At 40.4% G+C, this 21,834-nt stretch overlaps 1 protein-coding gene across 2 annotated transcripts in view; it reads right to left on the bottom strand.

Annotated features, from left to right (window-relative positions):
• The window catches only part of dnah5 (dynein, axonemal, heavy chain 5), an 82,981-nt gene extending 62,779 nt beyond the window's left edge, over positions 1-20,202 (bottom strand). Inside the window, exons 1-27 of one of the 2 annotated variants that reach the window (XM_076081385.1) lie at positions 20,113-20,202; positions 12,676-12,810; positions 12,385-12,469; positions 11,964-12,136; positions 10,277-10,495; positions 9,661-9,798; positions 9,256-9,432; positions 8,970-9,083; positions 8,685-8,792; positions 8,067-8,189; positions 7,478-7,693; positions 7,114-7,140; positions 6,291-6,398; positions 5,840-5,925; positions 5,063-5,270; positions 4,817-4,930; positions 4,408-4,614; positions 4,112-4,192; positions 3,929-4,019; positions 3,492-3,637; positions 2,681-2,858; positions 2,272-2,526; positions 1,880-2,076; positions 1,607-1,700; positions 695-837; positions 262-338; positions 4-128 (exon numbers count right to left, since the gene is read on the bottom strand). In XM_076081385.1, the coding sequence (XP_075937500.1) occupies positions 4-128; positions 262-338; positions 695-837; positions 1,607-1,700; positions 1,880-2,076; positions 2,272-2,526; positions 2,681-2,858; positions 3,492-3,637; positions 3,929-4,019; positions 4,112-4,192; positions 4,408-4,614; positions 4,817-4,930; positions 5,063-5,270; positions 5,840-5,925; positions 6,291-6,398; positions 7,114-7,140; positions 7,478-7,693; positions 8,067-8,189; positions 8,685-8,792; positions 8,970-9,083; positions 9,256-9,432; positions 9,661-9,798; positions 10,277-10,495; positions 11,964-12,136; positions 12,385-12,469; positions 12,676-12,810; positions 20,113-20,202 (3,715 nt within the window). The remainder of the gene's footprint in view (positions 1-3; positions 129-261; positions 339-694; positions 838-1,606; positions 1,701-1,879; positions 2,077-2,271; positions 2,527-2,680; positions 2,859-3,491; positions 3,638-3,928; positions 4,020-4,111; positions 4,193-4,407; positions 4,615-4,816; positions 4,931-5,062; positions 5,271-5,839; positions 5,926-6,290; positions 6,399-7,113; positions 7,141-7,477; positions 7,694-8,066; positions 8,190-8,684; positions 8,793-8,969; positions 9,084-9,255; positions 9,433-9,660; positions 9,799-10,276; positions 10,496-11,963; positions 12,137-12,384; positions 12,470-12,675; positions 12,811-20,112) is intronic. The other variant, XM_076081386.1, reaches the window with a different exon arrangement.
• Positions 20,203-21,834: the final 1,632 nt, after the last annotated feature.

Here is a 21,834-nt window from a genome sequence, read left to right as displayed (position 1 = left end):
AACCTGTGAATAGAGCCAGAGCTCCTACAGCAATGAATTCAGGTTCAGAGTTTATTTCCAGCTCCAGATCTCGATAGAAAATAATCTGGCTCTCAAACTCCGATAGCAAGGGACTGCCCTGAACGAATCTGTAAAAAACACAAACCAAAAAAGCGTTGAGGTGACGCTGTTTTCCCTGGCAGTAACTTGATGCATAGTAAACAAAACTGTTGGTGTTAAGAGTCAGAAATGAATATCAGTCTGTCATTCAGTTTATCATACTTTCGCATGGTGTCTTCACGGTCCTTTCTCCAGATGTGATGGTAACGGCTGAAACGGTCCAGAGCAGTCATCACTTCCTGTAATTTAATATAAAATAGCAACTACGTGAGCAATGGGGAGGTACTAAACATGTAACATTCAGATTTGGGATAACATGACGAGGTAATTTCAATTGATTGGTGGTCATGTATATTAAAAAAGCAGATACTGAAAATTACAGTTGTTGCCTTTGTCCATTTACAGTGGACAAAGGTATTATTGTTGAGAAAGAAGAGATATAGAGTATTAAATAATAGATAAGCAGTTTAGATTCATATGTATCATTTGAAAATTGCTGTGTGATTCTTAATTTATTTATCTCTGTTCTGTACATGTTAGGCCAGTTGTATACATGCCTCATTGAAATGTCTTGTTGAGATTGAAGGGCCTGTACCTTTTTGGTGGAGCTGATGGAGGTGCCGAGAACAGACACTAGTTTGACTATCTCCTTGTTGTCAGACACACTCTTGTAGTAGTTTCTAGCCTGGAATGGGATAGCCTGGATCACAGATGCTGAAATATCTGAGGTGCTGCCGTCTGAAAAGTAAAGAGTTTGGAAAACAGAATCTATGTTGAGTGAACAGAGAGGGGGCAGACAGGATGGATTGAACGTTTAAAAACAGCTTGGCTTCTGCTTGGAACCTTTCATTTATAATTACAAATCAATACAGGGTTGTTAAGAGAGTTAGAAAGTGTTGATGATAAGGTTGAGTCTTGTAACTACAGGTGTGGACAACGGGGGAATGAATCCTTCAACATAAAATGCCCGTTGAAACGTTTCTCATGTCAGTGAGTGCTTTAAATATCATACGTCACCTAAGTCATTACAGCTCTAACCTCCAGGTTTTCATTGAATTGATCATTGGAAAAGTTTTATACAAACTAGTCTCTGATTTCTAAATGGACATGGAACATGTTGGTATCCAACTTTTCAATTCAAATCAATCACCCTTTATCATTCACTTTCATGTTTCACAGCATTACCTCCAAGTTAGCCAGGGTGTAATGTGACTGAAGAGGCTGCTCTTCCCAAATTAGATTTTAAAATGTCTTTTGTTTAAATGTCTTCCTTCCAAAGCCACTGAAATATTCATGTCATTTTCATCAACACGTTTGTCTGCTCCTCGTCAGATTTGGCTTTGCTCTGCTGAGCTGTGAAATAAGGAGATCTGAGTACCAAGTGACTGTGGTGGAGTAGCTAATGATTAATGTTCTGGTCTGCATGTTCGAAACAATATGGATAAATCACTCTCAAGTCAGTGTTGAGTTGTTGAACTGTTAGGTACATTTTCATGTCCTCTCATACCAGCCAGGCTCCTGTATGTTGTTGCTCCATCCTCTGATTCACTCTCAGAACAGTCCTGTTTCACAGCCGCCATCCGTCTTTCATTCATTTTTCTCTGCAAAAGGGAAAACCGGCGTAAAGACAAACTTCTGGGTTTGTGTGGTAGACTACGGGACCATAAAGATTAGTTACTAGTTACAATTGTGAGAAGGGTGGGCTGGTGGTGTTCTTCAGAAGTATAAATCTGTTGCTACTTGTCACAAATTATTGTTTCCTTCATCAGGTTAAACCCACCTTGGAGATCCTTTCTTTGCTCCACTGGCTGACTCCTTTGGTGACACTGACTACACACTCTATAGCCCGGTTTAGAGCCTGTTGGACCTCCTCCAGAGCTGGAAGCATGGCGATGTTAGGGATGGAGAGGGTCACGTTGACTCTAAAGATTGCCTGCTGACTGCTGTTTTTGACACGACTGGGTGAGTCACCTTCAGCTACAGTGGGAGAGAAGAGTAGCTCTCATACAGTATGATGTGATTCAGAGATGTGACATTTCATGAGCTCAGTGGACAGAACAGGAAACAAACAACCTCACAAGCCATAATTCATGGTATGGCTTTATGGCTTTTATATGATTATGATTTTGATGATAAGCTCAAATACTGAGAGCATGGTTACACAACACTCACCCAAGAAATGTATGAGCGAGGAGGCGTAAATACGCTTGCGTAGCATCTCCAGGGTGTTGCGTGTCATTCTGAGCAAAGCATCCACGTTGCGGTGGTTGAAGTATGAGAGCAGCTCCTGGGCTTCCTCCTCCATCACTTCCATCAAGTCCCTCTTCTTCTTCCTCCTCACCAAGGGAGAGGAAGGGCCAACGCTGGCAAGAGGAAGCAAGGCGTTTCTCGAGAAGAGACGGCCCTCTGAGTGGCCTTCGTCTTCACCTGAGATGCAAGAGGTGACACATTTACAGTAAACAGGAACCCCTTTAGCTACTGCTCTAACATGGCAAATACAAACATAAACATATAGAGTAAGTTCTATGGCACCTTATCGTATCCCATTCTATTTGATCTCAAAAGGAAAACGTTAGTATACCTTCACTGTCAATGTGGTCTATGGTCTTGCTCTCAGCGCAGCTTTCTTCCTCTATCTTCTCCACCTCCTCCTTCTGATTGTGGTCAAACTCCAGCAGCATGTTGATCAGTTCATTAGCAGCCTCCTCCACTAGTGAGCTCTTAGTGTGGAGACTCTGGGCTTGTCTTATGCACAGATCCTATACAAATATGTATAAATGGCATGTACATTAATTATGCCATAAAAGGAGTAGTGCACTGCAGTACAGCATGGATTATACACCGTACACAACCACAATAAAACTCTTAGCATAGATTTTTTTTTCTGAATACCAAGGGTGATGATTCACAGCAAAAAACAACATGAAAATGACATTTACTTCACATCATTGCAAAGCGCATTATAATGCTTTGTCATTCCCATGACAACTAAGCCGTCTGTTCCATCCCTTTAATAAATCATGGTTGATGGCCTGTGGCCTCGACTGCTAATGAACCACTTTGTGCTCATCCACAAGCAGTGTCCCAAGAAGTATACAGCAATAACCTTAATGGTGAGCATTTTAATATATACATGTTGTACAAAAGTCTCCATTAATGTAATTGATAATTAAATGAATGTCCTCGGGGAAATAAAAATATTTAAGAAGTACTTTAAAAGTGTTAAGTGTATTAAAGCCCCTGGCATGTAATAACATTTTTATGTAAGCATAACTTCTCTCAAATTATAGCAAGCAGGTTGGGGGTGTTGCATAACTTAGAGGGTGAGCTTAGTAAAACTATAACCACAGACTTAATACTGTTATTTCATTGGAAACAGATGATGTAATTACCCTGGTGGTCTGAACAAACGCCTCACAAGTGACCGGTTCATCCTCTGGCAAAACACACAGTGTGGATCCACTCATCTCCTGCAGTACTGCATCTATCCTAAACTCCACCAAGTCGTTCACTCTGTCCATCAGCAGCTCCAGGTCAACTGGAGAGAAATGAGAAGGAGAGGGACACAGACCGACAGATGAGGAGATAAAAGAAAGGGCAAGCATTGGAGGAAGGGAAGGGGGTGAGAGGTGAAGGAGGGAGCAAATAAATGGATAAAGAGAAAATGTGGCGCGTAGAGCGGGACGGCATATACACTGCACGTGAGAGTTACTTATGAGAACACACATGAACAGGGAGTACACAAGTAATCAATTTGTTTAAATCTTATCAGACGCTGCTGACGAATGTGGCAGTATGTGGGTCATTGATCTCGCTGGATTTTGCTTACCCAAAGCCTTGTCGATGCGGCCGAGGTACTTGTCTATGTTCAGGGATGTCCAGTTGATGGAGGTCAAACCCGGCTGTATAGCCTCATCCACCTGTCAAGTCATTGATGAATGCTAATGCACTTTTCAAAATGTACAATGATATTGCATGGCATTGCTTGAATTATATCATAACCACATCTTACCTTAGCTACATGCGGCATAGCAAGCTGTTCAAAAGCACACTGAATCTTTGACCGCACTCTGGTGTTCTCACTCAACATTAACTGGAAAGGAAAAGATACAACGTTCAATGGAGATTGCTGTAAGTGCAATTGAAATAGCTTACCTTGATACAATGGATGTACCATTTTATGTTAGGGCTTTCTAACACAAATATGACACTGTTACACTTCATAAAAGCACAATCAACTTTGTCCCTCACATTGGTTCTTTAAGTTGTATGTAGTTGCATATGTGTGTAACTGTGTGTACTATCCACCTGTAATTTGTTGTAGTTCTTTTTCAGTGTGTCCTGTTTCTGCCGTAACAGAGCGGCAAATGGTGGAATCTCCAAATTCATCTTTGTCATGCAGTTCGCCTCCCTGATCTGTGTCAGAATCTCTGGGTCAAAGTTTACAAACAACCCCCCTGTCTCTGGAGATCTGACCAGCAGAGAGGCCTGCAGGCCCACCCGGGCATCCTCCATCTGGGCAGGGAGGCATCAAGGTGGGTTGGGTTGTTTAGGGAGGGTTGTGAGAAAGGAGAAGTGAGAGGCGGAGAGAAAAGAAAGAGAAATTGGTGAAAGACCAAAGGAGTTGGGTGTGGATAATAGGGGAGAAACACACACATTTGTATGTGCATGTTGTGATGGGACTATTAATATTCATATTTTATTTGCTTCCGTTTACCTTTTTCATCCAGCTGTGGTGGTAGAGCATCTCAAACTCCAACAGGACCCTTGCGACCCTGTTAAAGTTTTTGATGATCCTCTTGGCCTCTGGTGTGGAAAGAACACCGGGATGCTACACAGGGATAGAATGGTACTGCGTAACTTAAGAACAATGCACTGACATTTCCATTGTAAATGAAACAAACTAAAACAACACAGAGGCCCAGCCAAATGTCATTGTAGAGAGGCAGCAATTCAATATTACCTGTTGAAAGAGATCCATGGGACCCTGGATCCTGTTGGACAGCTGTCGAGCCCAAATGATACGGCCAGCCACGAGGGGCAGGTCCCGGCCAATGGAAGGGTCCAGTTTCTGCTTCATGTAGATACGGGAGACCATTTCAATGTCCCGGCCGTAGTTCTGCAGAATACGCTGGTACTTCTCTTCAATGCCGAGGTCTGGGATGCCAAGTCTGTTTTTAGTGAGTCCGAAAATAAAAGTTGTTCAGATATAGACAATATTAGAAGAATAAAATAAATAGGATGTAAATAGATCAAACAAAAGCAACAGGATTTTCCAGTGATTACACCGGCTTTTTATTAGGTCAAGGTTTATAACATTCACTCGGAGAGACATTTTTGCTTGTCATTGCAGGAAACACACAGGTGTAAGTAATAAATCAACAATGAGACCATTCCTTTAGATATGCCAGTAAATAATGTCAGTGAGCCAGCAGGCACAAAAAAAGACCCTGGAACTGGCAAACCTTCGGAAAGCAGCAATTATGTTTCTTGTTACACCTTTGCATAAGGTGATGAAATATCCACAGTGAGAAAGATCTATTCAGAGTCCTGCTGTTTTTATATTTCAGCTATTTGATTAGGTACTCATTCATACCTGAGATGCCATTTGAATGCAATTAACCTTTACTAATTAGCTGGTAGGATAGGGAGCAGCTTTCTGCGCTGAGGACCAGACTAAGAAATCCTTGTTTAGATGAACATGCATTGGATAATACAAAATGCAAAAAAAAGGGGTTACCTTTCAAATTTCTTCAGCACATTTAGAGCTCTCTCTGTATTTTGAATTTGTTCAAAGGTGCTATCCATGAAACTCTTCAGCTGATTCTGGAAGCACAAGGACCAATAGTAATACAGCATAATTACAAAAGACAGTGTAGTGGAACCTTTAAATACAAATGAACACTCCCCCAAAAATGGTTTATTCTGGGTCATCACTAAAACAAGATAAGCCACAGGTGTTTTCACTTATTGCCTAATTAAACCTTGCCTCAGCATGTGGGTATGTACAGACATGTAGTATTAATTGACCTCACGTTAATCCCAATATTGCCCGATCCAACTTCCACCTGAGCAGATCCCTAATCAGCAATAATAACTGAAGACACTATGTAAATGTGAAGGCCCATTAATTGTACTGTACAATATGGAGGAAACAAACCAATGTGGTGTGTCTGTAATATTTGACTTACATGAAGCTCAGAGGTGCTTTTGCAGAATTCTTCATAGTCAACATCAAAGTCAGTTCTTCTCTGGTCAAGGAAACTGTAACATTTTTTCTTCATGTTCAGCACAATAGCCTATCACACACACAAACACAAAGGCAGAGAAATATGGACAGTCAGTTTTATTTTTTAAACATTTAAAAGTAGTTGTAGTAAAAAAAAAAAAAGAAGTTTTAAAGCCTCTCAAAAATTAGCCTAATTGTTCGGCTGCAGTCAAACCTAAACTGTGAAATGTTGCTATTCTGTTTTACATTTTCTTTAATCCCAATTCCTCGACCAACTGTGTGTCGTCACACTGATAGTGGCTACATATCTATCATTTTAGTCTGGGAGTTTATCTAGGTTTTAAAATAGCAAAGGACAAACAGAGGACATAGGGGAAATATAACCCCAAATCTTAAAGCTTACCTTTAAGTATGTATACACTGAAGAGTTAACTGTCAACTTCTGTAAAAGGAGATGTGGCAATCTACTTTAATCCAGCTCTGTCTGGTTACTTGGGCCATGAAAGGACTGATTGAATTACATTAGGTAAAATGGACAGCATGCAAAACATTTGCTAGTAAATTACTGGAGAAAACAACAAAAAAACACAAATCCATTGAGCAACTAATATGAACAACACATGTTGGAGTTGGTTCTCTGTTGATGTTCCATGCAGTTAGTATCCTCATATTGTTATCAGGTATATGTACAGTGGTACAAGTTCATGTCTGTGAATTGTAACACTGCATGCTGTCAACTATGAAATTGGGCCATGCATTACTAAAAGACTGCGGTGAGAAATTACCTCCCATTGTCCCTGCATTTCTGCAGTCTGTGCATCCAAGGAAGCAGAAACACAGCTCACATCAACATACTCTCAGGGGAAAACATCTAAACACCAATTAGATATGAGACATTCCCAGTCTACTCTACAATGACATTTTCATCAACATTTTGCACATTCCATGTATTTATTATACAAGAAATGTGAAACTTGCTCTCTTCATTGTTGGAGCCTGCTGTGGCAGCCTTTGCCACTATGACATATTCAAAAATCTATGAATGGCAGAAGAAATACAGGCTAGAAGTGATATTTCATCAGTTAATGGAATGTCTCTCTGTGTTATCATAAATGTCTTGACAACAATCTGATATAACAGTATACCCACTTGAAACCTGGTGGCCGTGGTCTCCAGTCCTTCTATCTTAGAGTCCTGCAGGGCAGAGTAGGTGGAAATGGTACTGAACATTTCCAGGATCTTGTTGAGTCGTCGCTGGAACGTGTCAAACTTCCCAAAAATGTACATCTCACTGAAGTCAAACTGCCTCTCTGAGGGAGTCTGTTCCAGCTTCTCCTTGGTTTTATGGAAATACTGCTGATACTCCTGGACACAGTTTAACAAAACCGGTCACTTTCATTTTCATCCATCCATCATACCAGAGTGGTGACAATTGTTGGTTGAAACTTTGCTTCCATTCTTAACATTTCTGACATCATGGCAATGGCATTGTCTCCCCCTAGTACAGTAACCTCATGTATTATTTGGGACATCTCTCATGTCTGACTTTCAATGAACCATCTGATGATGACACATTGTGACATGTGTTATTGTGTAGAAGCCATTTTTTTCAAACAATACTCACAAATGTTACACTGTGCTGCAAACAAACCACATTTGATGAAAGTGTAAACATAGAAAAACTAGAAGAGATAAATGATTGACATTATAAATGAAGTATTCTACCAATAAGCAATACCTGGTTTAGGTGGATGGCAGCTTTGATTTTGTCAGCTACAGCTTGCTGAGGCTGGTCCCATATTGAATTAGAGCCATTATTAGTGACGTAGGCTTTGCAGGCTGTGATCATCTGGTTTGTCACCTGGAGGTATTGATGGGTATGGTCAAATATAGATATGCATTTCATTCTTTGTGGACCCAAACAACTTACAAATATACATAAAGTAGCTAAATATTAGTGCAGAAATTATCAGGAGCAAAGATGTCAAAAGGTCAAAGGATGAAACATTCTGACCTTTATATTCTGACCTTTATATTCTGTTTACATCTAATCTTTTATTAAACAAGCCAGTAATTTGTACTCTGTGATGTTAGAGATGGAAACAAATACAAATACTTTTGTTCATAATTATGTTTTTCACTTTGGGTTAATGTAACAATGCCCTTAGTAGGCAAACACTAAATGTTTCAATGGTTCGTCTGATTCATCCATAAAAACATGACAATCACAGTGTCACAATCACTGTCTGAAGACAATAGCCAGACTGTAAGCAGCCGCTTCGCTGAATCCTATTGTTGAAGACAATATAATCCACTTTATCATTGTTGCATTGTGCGGAATAGCAGCCACCCCTACCTTGACAAAAAGCGATGTAATCTTTTCTGATGTGTTGTAGTAGCGAGAAATACTGTGAATCATCCTGATGGCATTGATCAGACCTGGGATTGCATCCACCATCGATACCTGGGGTGAAACAGAAATTAGCTGGTGAGTGTTTGTAATTAATTGCACACATGGACGTTGAATTGTATTTGTGCAACTCACCATTTCCGCAACTGAAGGACAGTTAAACATGGACACAGTGCATTTGGTTTACATTGAATTCAGCAGACCACTTCATCTCTAAATATGTTTTCTTACAGGGTCACTGTTGTAGAGGGGGTCACAAAACTTCTCCAGGCTGTAGAGGTACTTCACATTGTCTTTGGCCTCATTGGCTGCATCAGTGATCCTGGTGTCCAGTTCCCGCCATGACTATGTTGTTATAATGTTATAATGTTATAATGACAAACAAACCCTTATTGCATTTAATATCTGACTGTGTCACACTGAACATTGCAGTCTTGTGTCAAAGCATCATGTTGAAGAAAAACAAGAATTAGAAGAAATGTGTACATATAGCCACTAAAACCTGGCAGTGACTGACCTTTATGAGTTTAGATTTGGCCATCAAGAGCACACCCAGTACAGCCTTGACATCGGGGCTCTTAAGTTGATCCAGAAGGTAGTTGAAGCGTGACATTCGTTTCTTCCAGTGGTCCAGCTCAGCCCGAGGGCCTAGGTCATCAGCCTCCTTTCTCAGCTGGTCACTCTCTGCTAAAACCTGGAGAACAGATATACTTTATAGCTGCTCACTGTACAAGCATCATCTCTGCAGTTTACCCTTTGATTTCTCTGAATCTCATATACTGTATTCCCTTTGGTCATTTTACTGCGGGAGCTTTGCATCCCTCCCCAACGGACCTTGAATTAATTTGGATCATTATATGTTTGAGTTTTGAGAAGCAACTATAAGATCATAACATCTTACCTGTTACCGAACACATCTCACCTGTTCTATCTGCTTGATCCAGACTTTCATGCAGGCCTCTATCTTTTCTGTGGTCTCTGTGCTGTTGGCTGCTGCCATGTAGTCCGATGGGCCTTTCAGCACCCGCAGGTCAAATGTGTCACACTCTTTCAAGGTAACCTGGAGGCAAGTCATGACATGGTTTATTTTTGCTACGGTGTCTAGAATTTATTTTGTTTGTTTTGTGGATGTGCCTGTGTGCGCTTCCACAAGGTTTTCCATAAAATGTATTTGAAAGTAGAGCCTGTGTTCAAAGCAGGCTGCTTACAGTTATTTTACAGTTGCAAGACTTGTTTTTCAAGTTACTGTTTTAATGAAACACTGCTGTGATGAAAAAGGTTCACAAATATTCAAACAGCTTTTGTTTGTCTATATTAAGCCAAATAATTATGTTTTTTCAGTGTTTTTTCTAAGCAACATATAGGTTGCCAAGTTCTAGCTTGGATGTGATATCTGGTTAGTGTCCAAATATTTAAAACAGTGTTTGATTGAAAGTCAAAAGGTGTTTCTTTGTTGGGTTTTTGATAGCTGTTCTGGATTTAAATCACACATTAACTATCACACGTATCCTTGTTGTGTTATAGAGTCTGTTCCTTACCTTTTCTTGCAGGCTCTCCTGTGCTCCAGCCAAAACAGACACAAAGCTTTCCAACGATGATATGAAGTCCTGTTTGACAGCCTGGGCCTGGGGACTGGCCGGCTCCCCCCAGCCGTGGTTCATCTTCCTCAGTGTTGGGATGAAGATCTCGGAGAGCAGCTGCTCCACACTTTTTAACAGACCCACCTCCGTTGTGTCCAACATATTGAAATTGATATCCTAGAAAGAGATAAAAGTGCACACATGTCCAAAGGGGCCCAACTTGACGCCAAACATATATCCTGGAGAGCATTGCCCTTGATGCTGCCATACCCGGTGGAGTGAGCGTGCATGCCAGATAGGGTCTGGAGACCCTTACTTGCGTAGGCCATAGCAATAGCCTCTACCAACCATTGGAAAAGGCGTTGTTTAGATATAGTTCTGCCTGTACAGTATGTGGCTCAGAAAAATAAACAAACATTCCTAAATCAACCAGTCCTGTCCATGTAGATGCATTAAGCACACACTGGACATGACATATGGAGCATTTGATCCTCAGATCAGGCAAATGGCAGGGGATGGAAAGCCATATGCTTAATTTGGGAACCCAAATTAAGCATATGGCAAATTTTGTCCCATTGTGTTCTATGGGACAAAAGCTGAGTTTGGTCACAGAGAGACCTTTAAGTTCCCATCGACAAAATGAGTACCCTCCAGATGCACTGTACAGTAAGTGCATGGATATCACATACCAAGTTTGGCAAAAGCAACAGGAGAGCTGTTTGCATTAAAGCACTTTAGGAGCCACCTGATTACAGGCTGAAATGGTAACTGATAATGCACCAACACTTACCATTTGCAAATATAAATTGACCTGTTGGAAGAAGTCCTGCTTCTTTAAATGTTTTAAATGAGGGAGGGAGGCCTGGTGAGTTCAGGGTGGACCCCTCACAGGCCAAGCCCAGAGAGCTAGGTGCATCTGGGTGAGTATGAAAAATGTTTTTGTTTGCCTGTGTCAAATTAGGAGGCTGAGTGGCCATAACCATATACTGTGAAAGATATTTGGCTCGCATACACTGTTTTTTGAAAAGGTGCCCAAACCTGAAGTACTTTATTGTTAGGTTAAGCTAACCAGTAACTCCTCAAAAATGTTTTGAATTTAGCTTATTTATGTATTCATTTTAATGTTCTGATTATTATTTGTATTCATTATTTTTTCTAAATTAATAAAAATAAAAAAACAGTACTTTTACACTGCTCATGTTTTTTCATGGCTTTTGGGGACATTACATTGACTTTGACATTTAGTTTTTCTTTGATCCCCATAGGGAAGGCGAGTCCCTAGTCATGAAAACACACACAAACCAGAGTTGTCCTTCCTGTCCCCCGTCATGTAGCAAACATGCCCATTTATCAGTGGTGGTGATTAGCTTTGCTGCTGACAGCAGGCGATCAGCAAGAATCAATAGAACTGCCTGTGGGATCAGAGTGCCATCGTCCCCCTATTGTTTCGTTAGCTCTGGATCAAAAGAAGCCGTTTTAGATGTATCACATGAATGGGTTAAAAGAGAAGTTACTGCAGAAGGAAAATAAATCGCATGTCCTTTTGTCATTTCATTTTCTGTTACATTGAAAGAATCAGTCTGTTTGCATTTGTCATTGAAGTGAACAACGTAACAGAAGGCCCCAACGGTACAAAGTGACTCACTCTGTGTATGTTCTCAGAGGTGATTGCCTTCGAAGTGTTGGCTCTGGTGAAGAAGACACACACTCCGGTCAGCGCCACATCCCTCCCGTCTGTCACAAACACTTTGGACTTCTTGCTGCGACCAGGCTGCTGGGAAACAAGCTGGGAGGGCACCGAGGCTGCTGCTGCTGCTGCTTAAACAAAGAATTGGACATGGAAACGACACAAGGTCTCATCACAACTAGCTTGATTTTTCATACTGGGTAATTTGCATTTTAATTTAATTTGAATTGATTTTTGAGACCTTCTCAATTACAATACTGCTGTGATTGCTGTTACCGAAATAGATTGATTCATACAGGTAAAGAACCTCAACCCAAAAAAACCTCAAGCCAAAATTTAAATGTGGTTGACATGGTTAGTGTACATTTTCAAATATTACCTGCTTCAACTGGCTCTGTGTCCTGATAGTAGAACATGAGGTGTGGAAGGCCCTCTGCCACAAAGAATTGTTCCATGCGGTCAATCTGAGAAAGATGAAAAGAAAACTTTCAGCAAATCAGACACAACAGTCTCCGAAACGAAGAGACTTGGGTTGCCGTTTCAGTGCTTCCTGTACATGCACAGCATAAAAGTCCATAGTGTGTTGCAAATGCTGCAACGGCTATTTCTTTAAGTTTTAAGGCTACTACATGCAAACAAAACAAAATGTCTCCGTGTAAATACAGGTTACCTGATTCCCCTCCAGTGTGGCATCTTCCACATCAGATTTCTCCAGTCCAAGGCATGAAGCCACAATGCTGAGGATGTAGTCATGTCTTCCATCCAGCTGAGCCCGCTTAGCTTCACGTTCCTCTTTCAACTTTTGCTGAACAAAACACACAGACAATTTTAATTAATAGTGAGATGGGGTGTGCTTTAAATTAGAAAATTGACATTCTGAATTGATCAAAATAAAGCTGAATTCAACTCTGCTCTGGTTCCCTGATGATGAAAAAGTGCACAAAGCCATTCAATCGTATTTCACATACTTTGTGTGTAGTCATGAGGCCGGCTGTTGGTAATGACAGATGATTGACGCTCTCCTGTGGTCCTACACCTTTTCCTCAGACATCATTTAAATAAAAAGTCCACTCAAAGAACCAACTTACAGTTTCAATGAATGAGTAGAATATGTCAACATGGATAATCTGTCAATGCACAGTATCCACCCGGACTTTGTGTGTAGCTCCACACAAGAATAACAGAAAATGTCCAAACAAGATGTCAGCAGTCCTTCAAGAGTTCCAACTGCACATGTCCTTCCCTCTTCCCTCTACTTTTGAGTAGCCATCCAAAGTCTGCAAAAAATCAGGTTTCTTTGAATAGAACGACAAACAACACAGCCCGTTTACGACAGGCTGTTTAGGATGGTGGGACGGTATAACATCAACCACAATGGGTTGCCAGGTTACGCTGCTTAGTAACACAGTAACAAGGTCTGCCAATAAATTACATGAAACCTGGTGGTGCATGGTGTGCCAGCTGCGGGGTGCATCTAAGTCCTCTCGTTTACATTTCCTTCTGTTTGTCTTGTTTTTAAACAGCGGATGCCAGGAATAATTCTTTCTGGCTTAAAGTACTTTTTGCATTGACATCACCACCTTTTAAAAGGCCGTCTTCTACAACAAATCAGGCTTACTGTGACTGGCCATGCCAAAAATCCACTTGAGAGCTAGCTCTTACATACTCTGTTTAGACAATTGGACAACTGGATTAAAATATAACATTGATGATGACATATTAACTGATCGAGTTTCTCTCTCACGCTCTTTGATCTTCCCTCCTCTCCTCCCTCTTCCTTTCTCCTCCTTTTTCACAGAACATTGATTTCACAGAACAGTGATTTCACTGTTGCGCAACCTTATCTTAAACATCTGGGGGGGGGGGGGCTCTTACCAACTGAAACTGACAGTTAAAGTATGTAGTATACACTGGAGCACTGCAGGACATACAGTAAATATTAAGAAACAGATTGGAGAGATGTGACACATTTTGAGGAATGGAACCTAACAGAGCCCTGAATAAATCTTTTAAAGGAGCATATAGAGGGAATATGCCGAATCCAAAAAAAGACAAAGGGAGAGAAATTGAAGTATTAGGATCAGTAGTTGTGCACAGTGAGGGAAAAAATTGATAAAAAAGAAGGCAAGAGGGGTGGGGAAATGGAAATGAGAAATGACAGGAAGAGTAAATAGAGATAGGAAAGAATATAACAGGATATTGTAACAGGTAAGGACCTGAGAGACACGAGGCAGGAGGCATGGACATGGATGTAAAGAAAGAAGGGATAAAGGTCAGGGGTTTTTAGAGTCAAAGTATTAATTCTCGTTAGTTGGGATTTGGTCATGTAGAACCAGAGTGAGGTGGTGCATGCCAACAACTTCACAAGCTGTAAGTGTTAACAAGATTAGTAAGAGCAGCAACACGTTAGCCTGTCGGCAGCTTTAAAAGAGATCAGACAATAACCACACTGACGTTCAAGTTTGTCTAGTGAAACAAGGCAAATGACAAATCGTGTCCACCTGCTGTTTACCTACATCATCCACAAAATATTTACTTTTTCAAAAAACATGGTAATATTTGCCAAGCACTAACAAGCTTCTCTCAGGAACAGTGGCTCCAGGTCACAGGTCACTTCAACAGATAGACGGGTTGCTGAGCACAACAAAATTGCAGGCTTGAAATTTACTCTCACTGCACATAGTTAAGTCAATTCACACATGGACACTTTTTACCTCCTGCACAATTTCCATTCCAGTCTGGTGATCTCATTTTAAGATCAGTGACCTTCATGTTTGACTTTCCAAATGAGAAATATTCTAATGCTGAGCAGGTGTGTTCCATTTGCACTTTTTAAAATCATTTTAGACCTTTAAAAAAAAAAAAAAAGCTGAATCACACCAAACGTGTTAAAGTTTCTGGAGAAGCACACATGCATTATATGCACACAACACTCGCATCACAGGTCGACCAGAAAAAAAAAGGGTGTCAAGACATCAGTTGCTGGGCGACCAGACGTTTCACACCTTGTCTCTGCCTTTAATCCAAATTGTGTGAACAGCCAACTCAGTCTTCAGCCTAGAGACCAACAATACAGACAAAATGCAGTGTGTTGCCAATTATTCATTCACGCAGACTAAGTCACTGCTGAATGCAATGCACTAACACAAAAAATACAATGGCCAACAATGACAGGCAGGCCCACACACACACAACCACATGTATTTATTCCCATGACACAGACACAGAAGCCGGCACTGACAGACCTATGTAATAACATCTACAACATTAATAGCTGTCAGAAGCACACAAAGGCCCATCCTCAGATAAGCTATGGCGAGACTGACAGTCCCTATAATAAACAAACTGCTGTTACAAAATGTGCAGGGCAGTTTGGCAGGAATACTGTATGGTCGAATCATTTATCTAATATTTAAACCAAAGCTCAAATAAAATCGGAAAATGATTTAGTCCATTTATGTTCCAAATCCTTCTGGGAAATAGAAATAACACACACTGTCAATGTCAACACAGCAGCTGTAGGTAAAGTTTTGCAGCTAGTTTTATCACTTGAACTGAGATAATTGACGGATGCCAGTGCTTAGCATAATACATGAAAATTCTGTGGATGGATTAACTAAAATGGGAGAGGACCCTCAAATGAGTCCACAACAAACACAGCAACAGTGCCCAATGATATCTCCTACCTGAATGAGCTTGGAAACCGTTTGTTTCCAGAGCTGCTTTCTAAACACCTGCGACATGACGGCTCCTCGCGTCTTCGACCCAAACCCTCCTACACAGCATCTTCTTCTCTGCTATCGCTTCCTCGCCTACATCTACACAGCGGAGCTCAATAACCTTAAAGTGATTAGGCCTATCAAGTTATCAGTGGTGACCAGGCAGCCAGCTGAGCTGAAGCTATGCTGGCTTAATCTTTAATGGCTATTCCTGTCGAGTAGTGTATGAGTTTTCACATCCAGCTGTGGTCAAGATAGATCTGTTCAAACAAACTGACAGACACAGAACATCCGTGAGCCATAGGCACCAGTGCCTCATACACACAATCATGGATTAACAGCCTTATATACGCAGGTATACTCACAGACACCTAGCTCTGTCTGCAAACACTTAGTAGTTATGGTTGCGTTCTGTGTTGAGCTCATGGACACCCACTATGTCACCTGAACTAATAAATCGTATGAATCTGGTTCAAATGTTCATTCAAGATTAGTAGCTATGGACTAAACTCTGCAATTTCAAGGATATTTTACACATTGGCATTCACCTTATCTACAAAATCAAGTTATAGAGGAATTGTCTAACCTGAAGGCTATAACAACAACACAACAGGCCAGTATTAGTCTCAAAAACGAAATGTTTTCCTTTTTGAAACAATAGTATCAGAATATGTCGAATTCACATTCAGTTCTTTCATGACAAAATTGTGAATCAGTCTAAAAAATATTCTGTGAAGGATTTTGAAACTTGGTCCTTTTCGTACATTTTAAGTGAACACTTCTCACAGTGTATTTCTAAACATTTAGATCTGCATCAGCACGGATCACAGAGCTTTTTGTCTGACTTTCTCTTCAGTACTCTCTGACATTTGATGATACAGGAGCAACAACCCACAAAATGAAAGGCAGGAAAGAAAACTGCTCCGACCTCAAATAGTTGTCTCCTCTGCTTGGTGCACAAATTCTGTAATCTGCAATGGTCACTCAGTTTGGATGGTAACAGAATTGTCAAGTTAAAATTGAACTAAAAACCTGACGTACAGTAACATCAACTAAGTGTTTTTAAATTCATGCATGTTGTGGTGTTTTATCAAATGCTATTTTTATCAAAGAACTTGAGTTTTTTTTTATACATATTTCTTTGGTCTATTGCATGAAGTTATTGCTCCTTGTGGGAATAACCTGCAGCACACTACAACTTTCAAATAGGCTTTCATGCATTCAAAAAAAACTGTTTTTCTAAGCTTCTCCCTTGAACTTCTCTACCAGCCACATTTTGATACAAGCACATGAGCTGTTTACTGAATCCTGACACATTAATGATAAATTACATAGCCCAGAAGCCAAGTTGTCTGTAACTTCAGAACTAGTGGGTCACCTTACCTTGTTTTGATAGTCTGGTTTAAAATGCAGCATCGTGGGCCTCTTAGTCTGACACTTCTTTTCAGGTCATTCCACCATCTTAATTGGCTTTGCTTTTCATGACATTAGAGAATTACAGCTTCCAACAAAGAAGACAAGACAGAGAACAAGTGGCTTTGCTACAGTATGTAAGCAATCAGCCTTCTTATTTGCCACGTGAGAAAAGTTACTGCCCTGAAATGATGAGAGTGTTGCTCTTAAAAGGGGACCGCTAACTAGATAATGCGGTGTTGGATGACCGTCTGTCTGCAAGCTAATTATCAAGGCCCTGCTCTCACCTTACAAGTCAATCACAATAAAGGGAAGGAGAGACAGGGGTGGGGGTTGTGTGGGCAGATAACATTTTCAGACACACACACACACACACCTAGATGCACACACACACACACACACTAACTAACAGATAAAACATAGTGTCTCACTGTAGTATGAATTTTTAAAAATGACCTTCTAACGAGACATTTGCCTCTTAAAGGTCACCAGGTTTCACAAACTAAACAGCTCTTTGGAGATTGTATGCATTGCCTTTGTATGCTAACTGACTGATACTAGTCATGTAGTGACTGTAGTAACAGCTGCACAGGGTAAGAATATAATGGTGACATTTGACAGGCGTCAGCATTGTACTTTGTCGCATTCATTTCTTAAATAAAGAGCGCCAGTTTTACAGACATTTTCAAGGTGTATTCATATTTCCCTGTTTTGACTTTCTGTTGTGAAGAGTTCACCATATTACAGGAAAAATGCAATTCTAATACTCCTCCTCGTTCGTTTTTCTTTCAAATCCTCACTGTGCTTTCTGTAGGGTCTGCATAAATATAATTAATTCAAATGAAAAACATAACTTTAATGTTAACAAACAACTATTTGACAATACATTGTTTTAGTTGTTCATCAAGCAGAAATACAAAACATTTACTTGCTCTAGCTTCTCAAAATGTGATAATTTGTTTGTCTCCCTTGTATATCATTGCAAAATGAATACTGTTTGGTTTTTGCACAAAACAATCTAAAAATGCCACCTAGGGCTCTCTTATTTTGACATTTTATGGAATAAATGAATGATCAGGAAAAGAATAATTGACATATTAGAGTGTAATGTATACAAGCATTGCCACTCCAGTGGGGAAACCCTGATCATTCAACCAGTGAACGCACACACCAACACACACACACACACACAAACAGACACATACCTCACACTAATTATTATTTTAAAATTCCATTAGCTTTCACTGTGGCGTCCAACAGATGAGAAGCACAGCTCTCTACACAAAGATCTGACTGACGGTTTGATATTGAAGATATGATTGCGAAGCTTTGCATTTAAAAGCAGTTGGGTCATCAATTTTTCAATATGCCATGACTGATTTTCTAAGTTGAACTGTCTGGTTTTGAGCTGCCATGAAACAGGAGAGTGCCTGTAAATTATAAATGAGGGGGTTGTGAGATCTGAAAGAAAAAGACACAGAGAGGGACCAAGACAGAAAAAGGTCCACTATTCTCCTGGAGGATGAACATAAGGATGACAAGCATAGACTGAAATAGTTTAATATCTACACAGGTCAGGATTCAAAAGCAAGTCTACTTACTGCAATTAACAGAAAAGATGACACAATTCTGCAGGTACACAAATAGCACCAGCTGCTGTAAAAACACAAAACTTCGACAACAAGTCTTGAGTCTTTTAGTCATTTCAAGTATTATGTTAACACTATAATATATTTATCTGTCCAGATCGTGATAGTACAGGATTATTGTCATTTTGACTGCAATGCATAAATAGGAGGCAGGTGCTTACTCTTGTCATTTCAAACAGAGACGAACTAAATTAGCCTGCAGAAACAAATGTTGACTGATAACAGTGACTATTTCGATAATGAATAATAAAGAGCACTAGACGTCAAATCGTTTTGGAACATCATCCAGCCTAGGCTTATCTAACATTTCATTAACTATACACTACCATCTAGTGGTTTGAGGCTCATAATACACCCAGTACATATTACAGTATGCTGTGCTCCAGCTGTTTTTGACTACTGCTGGGAGACCCGTGAGTCTAATAGTGTAGTGGCTCTCAGAGTAATTATCAGGGTGCAGGGGGTTCTTAAATTGAAAATGAAGTGTAAATTAATTCCATCACTCGTTTTTTTCACATAAGAGAGAAGGTAAATGCAGAATAACCACCGCTACACCCGGCTTTGTCTTAAATAAGGTGATGGAAGCTAAAACTAATAGAATAGATATCTGCACACTTAAAGCTATGCAGAGAACACTGTATTTTTAGCTTTCGGTCTAAAGGACCTTCATTAGAGCATACATATGCACATACACATAAGAGAGGAGGGACATTTGATGTAAGGTTTCACTCTTCCAACTCATCCTATTTTGAGTTAACTGCACCTGGCTGTGCTAAATAACCGTAGTGGAGGCCAATGTTCAATTAAATAATACAACATATTTGAACCCACTTGTTGTTGTGTGGTGTTTTGTTTAAAGGCTTGTTTTGAGGTGCACTGAGATAAAAGCCAACAATCTTACAACATATGTGGCATTTTACATTACAATTTGACAAAATGCTCATTGATGACAAAACAAGACAAAAAAATATATTCTAGTTTACCAGAAGAAATAAAGGAAGATCACTGTTGAACACTGTTGAAACTAAGGTGGGCGACTGTGCAACTAAATTAACAAAACAATCCTCCAGTAATAGAGGATACTTTACAGAAATCAAAACAATCATGATAACATATGCCGGTGTAAGGATTCTTTACACCGCCCCAGAAAGAACCAAACCAAAAATTGTTTATATATATATCAAAATGATAAAAGATAAAGACATATTATAAACACCGTAGTCAGTTTCTCAGACCTCACATTAAGGGTTTACATTCCTCGGATGGGACACTGAGAAGATTTTCCTCATTTCAAGAGGTTGTTATTAAATTGAAATTAGGCCCTACCTGCATTTCCCTGAAGGACTCCACTGGGACACTAGTTTGGGTGGGTCTGTTCCTGTAGCTGACTTTGGCGAGTCGGGAGCTGAAGGACATGGCTACAACACTCTCTCACAGAAATATCTCCTTTATTATCAGACTTCGAATTATCATGCTTCATCCGCGTCGAGTACCCTGCGTTGTTAATTTAGGGTGCTATTTTTTTTTAGATTTTATTTTCTGGTTAAAGCGTCTGGCCGTCCACACGTTTTCCCTGCGGTGATCGTGTGTTGTTTGTGGTTTCCAAGGTAATGAGGGAATGAGGGAATTTGTATAAAAGGGGCAAACGGGGGAGTGGGCTGGTCCCGAAAGATGTAGGTAGACAATTTATTCATTGGCTATTACACAGTTTTCAAAATAAAAAAAATATACCGTAATCACCTGAACAGTTTAAAGTAGGCTATATGTGGACAGAGACTTAGGAGACCACCATCAAAGACAATAGAAGCAGGTGTAGGAGCAGGAAAGCAGATTTACTTTTGGTTCATGGTAACCCTGCTTGTTTTGTAGAAGGCGGTGAAATCCGTGCCGTTATTGTTGGCTACCATTTATGAAAAAGCCAACTGCTCGTTCTGAAGTATTTAAGTGGCCACTATCCGCAAAACATTTAGATAAAATAGTTTTAAATTCCTGTCGACTGTAGCGTTAGGCATAGGCTAAGCCCTGTTGCTTTGCCTGTGTTTTAGTTGTATTTGTTTTGCAGCTATGTGTTTTACAAGGCGTTAGGAAACATCAGCTAGGCTTAATTAATTACAGGTGTGCCGGCTGATTGCCCAGCTGCGTCAATCAGACTGATAATGTCACAGCCACAGAAATAGAACAGGCACAGTCACATGCCTAAAGTGTCTGTAAGGCAGGACGTCTGAATATTGATGTGATCGAGGACATATATATATATATATATATATATATTTTTGTCTTATTTAATGAAGTCCCATATCATTATTGTACCATCGGCCTTTATATCAGCGCAATTTGTGAAGGCAAGCCCTAGATGGCAGCAGTGCACTGTCCCTAGTTAAAGGAACTGAGCCGCAGCTGTCGGTGAGAACTGGGTTAGATTTGTGGGGCAAATGACCTCATACTGTAGCATCATCTTCATCACTAGGAGATGAAGAGAGAATTAAACAGTCATTCTGCTTCGTCGTCATTGCCATCCTCTTATCCCCTAAAACGCGATTAGCCACACGTGCAAAATAAATATTACACTTGTGAACGACTTGCAATCACCCAGTAGACCATAACTCCTAGGAAACTAAATAATGCAACATGGCACAAGAACTCAGTGACCTCGTGGGAATAATAAACTCACGTTTTCGCAAGAATTCAGCTAAGGGCTTACGTGATAAGGTATATGAGAACTGCTACACTACTACTGATACTACCATGACTATTACGTCACCTATATTTAAAAAAGCACGATGTTGTCGATATGACATCCCCCATAACATCTGGGCTTGAGCTATTAAGGCACACAATCCGGAAGAATGACTCCCACGCAGCCCGCATCAGCACCGCAGTGAGTGACGATGGAGGCTGCCGATGCGCTGTGGCGCACGATCAATTTGGGTGGCGCACAATGCACCAAAATCCCCCGAAACGGAATCCCAGGATATCCCACCCGCACCCACCACTCGAGACGGAATAGCCCTCCTCCCTCAGACCTCCTCCCCTCCTCTTTTACCTCCG

Source organism: Anarhichas minor, unplaced genomic scaffold (assembly GCF_050575085.1).
Source record: "Anarhichas minor isolate MPS153535 unplaced genomic scaffold, ASM5057508v1 ptg000080l, whole genome shotgun sequence".
NCBI lineage: Eukaryota > Metazoa > Chordata > Actinopteri > Perciformes > Anarhichadidae > Anarhichas > Anarhichas minor.
The sequence above is the reverse complement of the archived record's forward strand: the minus strand, read 5'-3'. Positions and strand labels throughout refer to the sequence as shown.